The 13106-nt window shown below is 38.9% G+C and overlaps 1 protein-coding gene across 11 annotated transcripts in view; it reads right to left on the bottom strand.

The window, feature by feature from the left end:
- TTLL5 (tubulin tyrosine ligase-like family, member 5) overlaps positions 1–13106 on the bottom strand; it is a 317321-nt gene that overhangs the window by 300638 nt on the left and 3577 nt on the right. For all 11 annotated transcript variants that reach the window (XM_010844355.1, XM_010844354.1, XM_010844353.1 and 8 more), the window contains exon 3: positions 8356–8462. In XM_010844355.1, coding sequence (XP_010842657.1) covers positions 8356–8462 — 107 coding nt within the window. The remainder of the gene's footprint in view (positions 1–8355; positions 8463–13106) is intronic.

Genomic DNA, 13106 nt, shown 5'->3' with positions numbered 1-13106 from the left:
GGGGGGTGGGGCAAGATAAAGGACAAAATTGGAACAATAAGAAAATCTGGGCGGAGACTATATATTAGATAAGAGAGTTTCAGCAATGGCAGATTTCCTGAGGGTTATCAATGTACTCTGGTTATAGAGAGGATCCCTTGTTCTGAGGATAAACATGTTGAATAAGGTATTTAGGCGTGATGTACTTGAACTAATTCTCAAATGGTTCAGAGACAGAAAGAGAGAGAGAAGCAAACATGACAAAATGCTAATAATAATGTTAATAATTATGAAACTAGGGAAACAGTATACATGAATTCACTGTACTATTCTCATAACGTGGGAGGTTTTATTTTTTTAAATAAAATGTTCAGAAAAATGAAAGAAAATCAGGTCTTTTTCATTATAGTAACTGATCACTGACATGCCCAGTTTTACATGTAAAAAGCCCAAGCCTCAGAATCTGCCTGCAATGCAAAAGACCCTGGTTCGATTCCTGGGTCAGGAAGATCCCCTGGAGAAGGGTTAGGCTACCCACTCCAGTATTCTTGGGCTTCTCCAGTGGTTCAGATGGTAAAGAATCTCCTGCAATGTGGGAGACTCGGGTTCGATCCCTGGGTTGGGAAAATGGGAAGATCTCCTGGAGAAGGGAAAGGCTACCCACTCCAGTATTCTGGCCTGGAAAATCCCCATGGACAGAGGAGCCTGGCAGGCTACAGTCCATTGGGTCGCAAGAGCTGGACACGACTGAGTGACTAAGCACACATCAACTGCTGGGGACCAGGACTGCACCTGATTCTCGCCTGCTCTACAGTGCCTGCCCCAGGCCACAGGGAAGATGATCAGTAAGGTGTTTGGAAAAACAGTATCTCTGGAGTCAAACTGCCAAGGTTCAACTTCTGGCTCTGCTACTTCCTGCCTGTCATCTTAAATAAGTTATGTAATTTCACTATGCTCAATTTCCTCACCTATAAAATGAGGTTGATAACAAAGGAACTTATCTCACAGGGTAGCTAAAAGCATTGAATCAGTTAATACATGTTGAGCTTTTAGAATAAGAAAGCTTGCTGATAAGGGAATTTCCTGACAGTCCAGTGGCTAGAACTTGAGGCTTTCACTCTGTGTTCAATCCCTGGATGGGAAACTAAGATCCCACAAACCACAAGGTGTAGCCAAAAAAAGAAAAAGAAAAAAGTTTGCTGATACATAGGAAAAAATTTTGTATAGTGGAAAAAAGAAAAACCACACTGCAAAATAGCTACAAATATATATACTGATACACAGAATACATAGTAAATTATACACTTGGGCTTCTTCTGAAATATCTGGGGCTTCCTTGGTGGCCCAATAGTTAAGAGTCTGCCTTGCAATGCAGGGGACATCAGTTTGATCCCTGGTCCAGAAAGATCCCACAGGCCACAGAACAACTAAACCCATGAATCACAACTACTGAAGCCCATCCCCTAGGGCCCGTGCTCTGCAACGAGAAGCCACCACAATGAGAAGCCCGCACACCGCAACTAGAGAGCAGCCCCCACTCACCGAAACTAGAGAAAGCCCAAGCAGCAATGGGAGAAGGCAATGGCAACCCACTCCAGTACTCTTGCCTGGAAAATCCCATGGACTGAGGAGCCTAGTAGGCTGCAGTCCATGGGGTCGCTAAGAGTCGGACACGACTGAGCAACTTCACTTTCACTTTTCACTTTCATGCTTTGGAGAAGGAAATGGCAACCCAGTCCAGTGTTCTCACCTGGAGAATCCCAAGGACGGGGGAGCCTGGTGGGCTGCTGTCTATGGGGTCACACAGAGTTGGACACGACTGAAGTGACTTAGCAGCAGCAGCAAGCAGCAATGAACACCCAGTGCAGCCAAAAATAAATAAATAAAAGAGCAATACCTGATAAGCCTGGGCTCCCTCTCCCCAGACAGAATCCAGTGGAGAACTGCAACTCTAAACTGAATCTACCAACTGCTCAAGTCACAACGACCTCAGCCATGTTTTCTTCCATATAAAAACAAGAGGCAGGGCGAGCAAACTGCCAAATATCCAACACCTAAGACTCTAACACACATCGCATCAATTCTACTATGAGACTGTAGAACTGTCTCGTCAACCACTCACATGCATCCCAAAAGACAATCTGAAGGACTAGGACAACCGGCAAGTCCCAGAACGAACTGCAGCACAGCAAAGACAAACAAGGAACCTATAATCTAACTGCCAGCTCAGAAGCACCCAGTGACGTGCCCTAAGGAGTCTGTGGAACTAGAAGGAAGATAAAACTAACATTTTTTAAAATTACTTTAGAATTCAAGAATAACCCTTTCAATGGCAACACAGTGTATTTTTGCCTCCCTGTCAGAAGACTAGGTCCTTACCTGGACTGTTGACTCTGGCAGTCACTAGCCACATGTAACTTGAGCACCGCAAGGGTGACAAGTATGACACAGGAATTGAATTTTTCATCTTATTTAACTTTAATTAATTTTTAATTTTAAAACTCATACTCAATTTGGTCTCAGTACAAGTTGGAAAACTTATTTGGAACAACTTGAGCATAGGAATTTACTGTAATTTCAAACTATAACATGTATGAAATCTAAACACAGACCAAATGCTTCCAGTGAAAACTGTACCACATGGCGATGTACTAAAAGTGCAAAATACACCCTGGATGTGAAATATCGTCACAATTTTCTTATACTGAGCAAATGTGAAAATGATATTTCAGATTAAATAAAATACATTATTAAAGTTAATTCCACCTGTTTCTGCCTTTTTTTTTTTTTTAATAAAGCTACTGAAGAATTACACCACATTTCTGTTGGATAATGCTAGTCTACACAAATGCAAACTGATGAAAATGACACATTCAGGGACAGAACACAAAATGCTTCATTCCAGGAAAAGATTACTTTAAAGGGAAAATATCTGTTGCCTCTAAAATGCAATTCCACTTAAATATTCAAAGCATGTAATTTTGGGAAAAACATGGATATGGTGAGTAAAAACATATTCCTGGAATATTTCACAAATAAAGCATATGAAATCTTATTGTATGAAAAATATTAACAGTGAATTCAATGAAACATTTAATAACAGAAAAAAACAAGGTTGGAATCTCACACTCTAAGATCAACAGGAGATAACTAATGCCCCAGATACACTTCTCAAGGGGATTTAACCCAGGATTACTATTTGAGCAGATCTATGTCAGCTATATTTTAAGACAGAGGGAAAAAAAAAAAACACCAACAGACCAAGAGTGTTTAGCAACCCAGAAATCTCAGGAAGCAACTAATAAAACTCATTCAAATTGGTCTTTTCATAAAGGAAGGTGAAGAAAATTATTAAACCTCAAGGAATTAGGAATATATAGAAAATTCAAAAACAATGTTTGACAAAACAAGTTTAGTGGCTTTTTTTAAAACATAGGAAAAAAATCTAAAAACTTATAGGTTCTAGAAAATTGTGACTGCTTGAATAATGGCATGATTACATCAATGGATGCTAATGTCCAATAAATGTTAGGTATTCTAGAAAAGAAGGGTCTGACTATTGCTACAGAATACATGGATTCATTTGTGTGACAAGCAAACCAAAAAGAAACATGTTTGAGGGAAGGATTATTTACTTCTGCTGTTTTTAACCTACCTTTGATGTTTTGACTCTAACCATATTTAGAGGGAGATTCTCAACAAACGTTAGTAAATCTTCAGTGACTTCAACTTCTGTGAACATGAATGAATCACGTGCCTTTAAGTGGTAACCTAGCAACTCGCTGAAGGGATTAGAATGCCAGGACCCTTGGGGAGGGAGGAAAATTCAAATCCCAGAAGCAGGTGCTAATCCTCCTCTGAACTCTGGCTTACTGTGGGGCAAGGATAGAGGTTAGAGTCACTCACAGTAGAGTAGACCTTGTTCAACAAATAGAGTAAGCAGCACAGATTTTGAGTGCCTACTATGTGCTAAACATAACGTGATCGCATTCTCACAATGCCTGCAAGGTAGCTATTATCTCCATTTCACTAATAATGAAATGGATTGAGAGACTGTAAGTGATTGCACAAGATTCACAACTAGTAAATGCCAAAGCTGGGATCTGAAGTATTGACTCAGAACCCATGTAAAGATGCTTTCCACTATATCACACAACAAAAGTTCAGATGTGTGGGATGTGACCTTTGCAGATAGCTACAGGCTAAGACCAGGATTCAGAGCACTGCTTAAAATCAAAGATGAGTGAAGGTAAATGAAATAAAGACTATGGTTTTTCTAGTAGTCATGTATGGATGTGAGAGTTCAACCATAAAGAAGGTTGAGTGCCAAAGAACTGATGCTTTCTAATTGTGCTGCTGGAGTAGACTCTTTTGAGAGTCCCTCGGACTACAAGGAGATCAAACCAGTCGATCATAAAGGAAGGACTGATATTCATTGGAAGGACTGATGCTGAAGCTGAAGCTCCAATACTTTGGCTGCCTGATACAAAAAGCTGATTGACTGGAAAAAACCCTGAAGTTGGGAAAGATTGAATGCAAAAGGAGAAGGGGGTGGTAGAGGATAAGATGGTTAAATAGCATCACTGACTCAATGATTCATTGAACATGAATCTGAGCAAACTCCAGGAGACAGTGAAGGACGGGGAGCCTGGCGTGTTATAGTCCATGGGGTAGCAAAGAGTCAGATATGACTTAGCGACTAAGCAACAAACAATAATAGAAAAACAATAGCAAAAATAAGCAAAATAAAAAGCTAACTCTTTAAAATGATTCTCCAAGTGGACAAACTTTTAGTTAGAATGACGTAAAAGAAAAGATTCAAATCACTAAAATCAGAAATGAAGGGTGGATATTACTACTGTATAACAGAAACAAAAAGGATTACAAAAGAACACTAAAACAACTATATGCAAACAAAATTACATAAACTAAATAAAATGTGCAAAAAGCCCAGAGAAACACACAGATTACCAAAACAGACTCAATAAGAAACAGAACAGACAAGTAGAGGTTGAACCAGTGATCAAAAACCTGTCAACAAAGAAAAGCCCAGGACTAAATGCTTCACTGGTGAATTCTATCAAACATTTAAAGAACTGTGGTGGTAATTTAGTCACTAAGTAGCGTCCAACTCTTTCAACCCCACGGACTGTAGACTGCCAGGCTCCTTTGTCCATGGGATTCTCCAGGCAACAATAATGGAGTGGGTTGCCATTTCCTTCTCCAGGGGATCTTCCTGACCCAGGAATTGAACCCAGGTCTCCTTCATTGCAGGTAGATTATTTACCAACTGGAACTCTTTACCAATGAGGGATGACCATTTAAAGCCAATCTTTTTCAAACTCTTTCAAAGAGGAAGGAGCCCATTCTGTGAGCCCAGCATTACCCTGATACCAAAGCTAGATAAAGGCATTAAGAGAAAACCAGAAAACAATATTCCTTATGAATATAGATGCAAACATCCTCAATAAAATACTAGCAAACCAAATCCAGCAGCATATTAAAAGGACTATATACTATGCCCAAGTGAGATTTAGCTTAGGAATGCAAGGCTGGTTCGTATACAAAAGTCAATCAACATAACATACCACATTCATAAAATGAAGGAAAAAAGACATAGAATCATCTTGATTGATGTAGAAAAGGCATTTGACAAAATCCAATAGTGTTGTATGAAGACAACACTCAACTAAGGAATAGAAGGGAACTTCTTCAACATGATAGAGGGCATTTATGAAACCCTGGAGCTAACATCAAACTGAATGGTAAAAGACTGAAAGCTTTCCCTGTAAGATTAGGAATAAGACAAAGATGCCCATTTTCATGACTTCTATTCAACACTGTACTGGAAGTTCTAGCCAGGTAAGGAAGGAAGGGAAGGAGGGAGGGACGGAGGGATTGATAAATCTCCATTTACTGATCACATGATCTTACATAGAAATAATCCTAAAGAACACACACACACACAGTATCAGAGCTAATAAATGAGTTCAGCATAAGATCAGTATACAAAAATTCATAGTATTTTATACACTGACAATGAACAACTCAAAAATGAAATTAAGAAAACAATTCCATTTATAAGAGCATCAGAAGGAATAAAATACTGAGGAATAATGTTTACCAAGGAGCTATAAGACGTGCACACTAAAAACTGTAAAACATTGCTAAAGAAACTAAAGAAGACCTAAATAAATAGGAAGACATCCCATGCTCATGGACTAGAAGACTTAAACGTAAGATGGCAATACTTCCAACAGCAATTTACAGATTCAATGTACTCCCTACCAAAATCTAAACAGCCTTTCTTGCAGAAATGAAAAAGCTGGTCCCAAAATCATGGAATTGCAATGGACCCTGAGTAGCAAAAAAAAAAAAAAACAAAACTTAAAAAAGAAGAACAAACTTAGAGGACTCACATTTCCCAGTTTCAAAACTTAGCTCAAAGATACAGTCAGAAAAATAACATGGCACTGGTATAAGGATAAACATACAGAATGACAGAATATTAAGAGTCCAGAAATAAACCCATACGTTCAATAGTCAATTGATTTTCAACAATAGTCCCAAGATTATTCAACAAGGAAAGAACAGTCTCTTCAACTACCCATGTGGGGGATTATCCACACGTAAAAGAATGAAGGTTGGACAAGGGACATATCTCACAGTATGCAAAAAAGTTAACTCAAAATGCATCAAAAGACTGCTTAGCTCTAAATGTAAGAGCTTAAACTATAAAACTCTTAGAAGAAAACATAGGGATCATGACTTTGGGTTAGGCGATGATTTCTTAGATACGACACCAAACGTATAAGCAATAAAAGAAAAAGTAGATAAACTGAACATCATCAAAATGAAAAACTTTTGCCACGAAAGAAAACTATCAAGAGCATGAAAAGACAAACTACAGAACAGGAAAAAATATTTGGAAATCATTTTTCTGATAAGGTTCTAGTATCCGGAATGTGTAAACTCTTACAACTAAACAACAAAAAGACAAGCAACCCAATTAGAAAATAGGCAAAAACCTTGATAGACATTTCTCCAAAGAACACATGTAAATGGCCAAAGGGGACATGAAAAGATGCTCAATGACAGTAATAGGGAAATGCAAATCATAACCACAATAAGATACCATTTCACACCATTGCTGGTGGGAATGTAAAATTGTACAGTCACTGTGAAAAATCCTTTGGCAGTTCTTTAATAAGTTAATCACAGAATTACCATCCAACCTAGCAATTCCATTCCTAGGTATATACCCAAGAGAACTGAAAACAAACAAAAGATTGTACATGAATGTTCACAGTAGCACTATTTACAAGAGTCAAAAGATGGAAACATTTATCCGTCAACTGATGAACGGATAAACAAAATGTGGTGTATCTGTACAATGGAATATTATTTGGGCTTCACTTGTGGCTCAGCTGGTAAAGAATCCACTTGCAATGCAGAAGACCTGGGTTTGATCCCTGGGTTGGGAAGATCCCCTGGAGAAGGGAAAGGTTACCCATGCTAGTATTCTGGTCTGGAGAATTCCATGGACCGTACAGTCCACAGGGTTGCAAAGAGTTGGACACAACTGAGCGACTTTTACTTTCATATTTATCCATCAACTGATGAATGGATAAACAAAATCTGGCATGTCTGTACAATGGAATATCATTCAGCCACAAAAAGAATGAAGTACTGATATATGCTACAACATGGATGAACCCTGAAAATATTATGCTAAGTGTAAGACGCCATACACAAGAGGCTACATGTTGTGTGGGACCATTTATAAGAAATATCCAGACTAGGTAACAGCATGGAGGCAGAAAAACCAGTGGTTTCCAGGAGCTGGGATGAGGGGGTTGTGGAATGACTGTTCAGTGGATACTGAGTTTACTTTTAGATGAAAATGTTCTAGAATTAGTAAATGATGATGGCGGCACAATACTACGAATGTACCAAATGCCGCTGAGTTGTCCACTGAAACGATGAAAACAATAATTTTATTATGTGTATTTTACCATAATTGAAGAAAACAATTATCACTAAACTTTGTGTGATAATCATTTCACGATACATGTAAGTTAAACCACCATGCCACACACCTTAAACTTTCTACAGTGCTGTATGTCAATGATCTCTAAAGAAAAAAAAACATAAATAAACACTTGTACACATAACTCTAAAAACAAAAAACAAGGAAAAAAATTTAATATGCAGAAAACAATTTAAGGAATCATAAATAATCCTTTCAAGTATAAAACATCATGAGAGTCTTCTCCTGACCAAGGCCCTTTCCCTAAATGTGGTTATCACTTTCTCCAAGGCGAGGTTATCAGGGCCATGACCAGCCCTGCCCTCTCTGGGGAAAATCATACCTACCTCCAATTACTCGAATATTGTTGTCCTTTGTCAGAATAGCCTCAGCACGGAATACCAAAACTGGAATTCTCCTGCAGCCTCCAGTCCACATGATGCACGGATGATCTCTACAACCGTAACACAAGGCTTTATTAATTCACAGCTCAAAATCTGAATTGACAATTGAAGCAGATCACCGGGGTTGGCTGCTTAGCAACTTTCCCCTTCTTCTGGAACAAGCATTCCAAAAGCGCTACGGGAAACCAGTTCTCTCCCATTCTCAATCACGTGGTCTGTTCCAGATGAACTCCATCCCTGGGGCAGGGACAGGCCTTGATTGACGTCAGCCAATCAGGGTTTTCCACACCCTAGTTATAGTTACTGGTTCAGGGATGAGGACATGAAGCAGCTGGAGACAGTGTGTTAGGAGACAGTATGGCCCTCTAGGAGAGCGATGCTTTCTTCCCCTTCTGCAGCAGCTGTAGAGAGATGGCCTCCTCCCCTTGACGGTGTAAGAGAATGAGGTCTGGAAGTGCAGTTGTCACTGTGAGCAAAGGAGAAAGTCAGGGGGAGCCCGGCTGAATGAGAGAGATGAGACCCTGCGTGGCAAACGTGCAGGTACAGAATCAAGTCTTTCCTAAATATGAGTTAACACACTCCGTTTATTATTTAGGACAATTTATGTCTTAGTCCCCAGGACAGATAAGAATCCTAACTAAAAACTAAAATAATCACAATAACTGACATACCCCTTTTACACCGTATAGCCCCTTTTTAAGCCAATTTGAGGACCCATCCTAACAGTCTGAGCTAGGAAACCTAAAGAAATACAAGTATTCCAATTAAGACTATATGTTTGAAAGCAAGCCTATACTAAATGGAACAATATTTTCTTCCAGAAGAGGACCTCTAACTTTCTCTTACCTTCCAGAAATCTCTGTTAAATCAATCTCAAATGTGTATTTATTCACAGATTAGAAAAATCTTCAACTGCCTTAGTGCAGGGAGGCAGGAAAGGAAAGAAATGGCCTGGATCCCTCTTATGTGTCAAGAATTACACTAAGAGCTATCAAATTATCTCATGTAATCCTCTTGCCAGTACTTAGAATCGAAGAAAAGGTGTCTCCGAGAGGTTATGTAATTTCCTCAGAGTCATACAGCTGGTTGTGCAAGGGAACAGGCATCTGACCCAAGTGTCTGTGTTCTTTCCACTCTTCCATCTCCATAATCCCATTTCAGTGATATTTTGCATAAACATCTTAAACTGAACCCCTGAGGAATTGAAATTAATCAGTATCTTGTATGGAATAAGATCCATTTATTATTATTATTATCATTAATCCAAAGATTCAGGCTGCTCTCAAAAACTCACATGACCACACCCCTTAAAAAAGCCATACCACAAACCTCAGGGCCAAGTTAGACACTCCCAACACAGGTTGAAACAGATCCACGCTTTGAATGTATAGGCTGCCAGGCTACCATTCTCAGAAGTGAGGCAGCTTTACACTTAGGATGAGTTGCCAAGAGATTTAGTGAAGAAAGCAGAGACTGCTACACCCAGTTCATTCCCTGTTTTCTAGAAATGGAAAGTGCATGTTTAATGTTGCTGCAATTTGACTTGGGTGACAGTGACCATTTGAGAGAAATGGTGTTTACAGGGTGCAAGAAGGATTTGTGTGTGTATCTGTGTGTGTGATTTGCTTTCTTTTCCATCTTAATCAACATCCCTGGTGGCTCAGATGGTAAAGAGTCCGCATGTAATGTGGGAGATCTGAGTTTGATCCCTGGGTTGGGAAGATCCCCTGGAGGAGGAAATGGCAACCCACCCCAATATTCTTGTCTGGAGAATCCCACGGACAGAGGAATTTGCTGTACTACAGTCCATAGGGTCACGAAGAGTAAGACACGACTCAGCGACTAAGCACAGTACCATCTTAAACACCTGTAAAAGGGACCAGACAATTCCTATGATCCCTTTCAATGTTTTTTTTTTTTTCTCCCGCTACACTTCTAAGTCAGAGGATAGAGGTAAAAATAAGCAGGTTGAGCTATCAAGCTTTAGATAGAAACTTTGGAAATGGACTAAAGTTCCTTGTCAATCCACTTCTAACTGCAAACTGGCACCAATCTGCCTTAGCACCTACAAATGATGCATTACTGATAAAAGGTAAAAATGTTTGACAAGAGTCAGGAACACAATAAGCACACACAGCTAACAAGAGCCAAGGCCTGAAACATACTATCTGTAGAAAGTCACATCCCTGACAGAGAATCTTTTCATTTACAACCTCTGAAAAGAGAAAACAGGTAGCAGATGAATTGTTAATTCAGTAAGTTCAAACTAAAAATACTTAAGGCAGGCGCTGCATTGTCACTAAAAGCACGTTCCCACCAGTTGGTGCTAAAGGGAAAAGATTCAAAGTGATTAGGAAACTGAAAATTGGGACTTTAAACATTCATTTACACCAGAAACCAGGACATATTAAGAAATTACACTTTTACAGACATGAAAGAACAAAAAACTTGGATTAGTAACCAAAGTAGACTAGTTTTATGGCTTACTTTATTGAAAGCCTAAGAACATTTTGGTTTTTAAACAGTTATTTCATGAGGAATAGATATTATTCACTCTTGGGATCCAGCCTACATAACTCAAAGCCTCTAAGCCTCATTCATCCCAATGTCTGTGCTGGAAATGCCTTCCCCACTTTCTCTGTTCACCTAATCCCACTCTCTATAGCCCAGCTCATCTCACCACCTCCCTGGAGCCTTCCCCAGCTCCTGCAGCCCACAGAGATGTATTTCTCTGAACTGTAGCACTCGCTATATAATCATTTGTTGAAAATGAAAGCTGCTCAGTCATGTCTGAATCTTTGCGACCTCAAGGACTATACAGTCTATGGAATTCTCCAGGCCAGAATATTGGAGTGTGTAGCCTTTCCCTTCTCCATGGGATCTTCCCAATCCAGGAATCAAATCCAGATTTCCTGCATTGCAGGCAGATTCTTTACCAACTGAGCTATGAGGGAAGCCCATCATTTGTTGAAGATCTTTTTAACTGATGTAAAGCCAGCTTTTACAATCAGAATTAGATATTTTTTAAGGACTAAAGAACCTATATACCAAATGAACATTTCCACATTTATATGTATAAATTTATAATTTGGGATCCCCAAGGAAAATATAGAAAAAGAGCCCCTTTACATTTACTATTGCAAAGAATGTCGTCCAAAACAAGGATGCCTGGACAGTTTATAGCTCTAATGTCCAGCATTGCAAAGCATGAATACTTTAATACAGCCTGGGGATCTGAGCAGATCTAGCAGATGTCCATGGAGAGACATCTTGGGATCAAGTCAACATCCTAGATGATTTAAGACCTTTGAACTTGCAAAACTTTAGAAATGTAAGCATGTTCCTCCAAGTGTGAACAAGATTGACTTTAAGATTCCTAAAGTATAAAACAAGTGTTTCATAGACATGAGCTGATGGAACATTAATAATCAAAACTCAACAGTAGGAGTTTAAAAGTAAGAGGAGCAAATGTCCATCAATTTGAACTGGGGTGAGGTGGGGTGGGATTACACCTGTATTTTCACTAACTTCTACTAGAAATTTAGCATTTCTCAATTGTGAATATAGGCAACAAACCACAGTACTACTAGCATTACCTGCCCCTTCGACTTCATCTGAAATGATAGCTTTTTTGTACCATATGACATTTGTTGCAGACATCTCAAAATAACACTGACATTTATCACTACTTCCAAGTTATGGCAGTTACTAAAACCGCCACTAGATCCCCTGTGATTACAGTCTTCTCATCTGGTATAACGAGGATGGACCACATCTGGCAAGCTTCTACCCTCAAGCAATCATTCAGTTACCAAATGGTGAAGGCTCCCAGTGGTGGTCTAGGTATCTATGATATCCCTTTGTATCCTCCACTTACAAGTGTTAATCAGACACAACCCAAGGACAGGGAGCTTATGCAAACTAAAAACAGTCCTCATGTCGCTGTCTTTAGAAAGCAAAATTTAGGTTTTACCTTCTAAATGAATGATCTTGCTAAATACATTAACAAACGTGCCATATATTCATTCATTAAGTTAGTCATTCGGGCAGCAAGTATTTTTGAGCACCTACTAGAATAAAATTAGTCTGAGTCATCTAAAATAAACTGAAATCATGCTGAGCATCTAAAGCTCTCAATATTCTGACTGTTTGACTTACCTAAATAGCAATTTTATACAATCCAATCTGATACTTGTTGGGCCCAATCTATAAGCCCACTAATAAAAAGGACAGTCATGAAGTAAAAGTTAAAAGAAGATCTTGAATCAGAAAGACGGATGCCTGCAGAAGAAGTTAAAAATGTGGAGAAACGGCTAAGAGGCAGCACACAGAAAAAGTCACAAGATGGCAAAGTGCCCAGAGGAAATTATCCATTTAATTATCCTGAATGAGAATGACCCAAATACATTAATAATAACAAATCTCTTATTATTTTCTATGACCTAACAGTGATGAAAAGCCTTTCCCCAAAGCTTTACTAATGCTTCAATAATTTTTTCTAATTAAACAATATAACCTTCTGCTGGATTATAAGAAATACACTTTAAAATCAATATTAAATCCAGCAGGAATAATGCTTTATCACTTGTATGGCACTTTATAATTTAAAGGTACTTTGATTTTCCAACAAAGGTCCGTTTAGTCAAGGCTATGGTTTTTCCAGTGGTCAGGTATGGCTGTAAAAGTTGGTCTGT

The sequence above is a fragment of the Bison bison genome, unplaced genomic scaffold (assembly GCF_000754665.1).
Source record: "Bison bison bison isolate TAMUID 2011002044 unplaced genomic scaffold, Bison_UMD1.0 scf7180017864201, whole genome shotgun sequence".
Classification (NCBI taxonomy): Eukaryota; Metazoa; Chordata; class Mammalia; order Artiodactyla; family Bovidae; genus Bison; species Bison bison.
The sequence above is the reverse complement of the archived record's forward strand: the minus strand, read 5'-3'. Positions and strand labels throughout refer to the sequence as shown.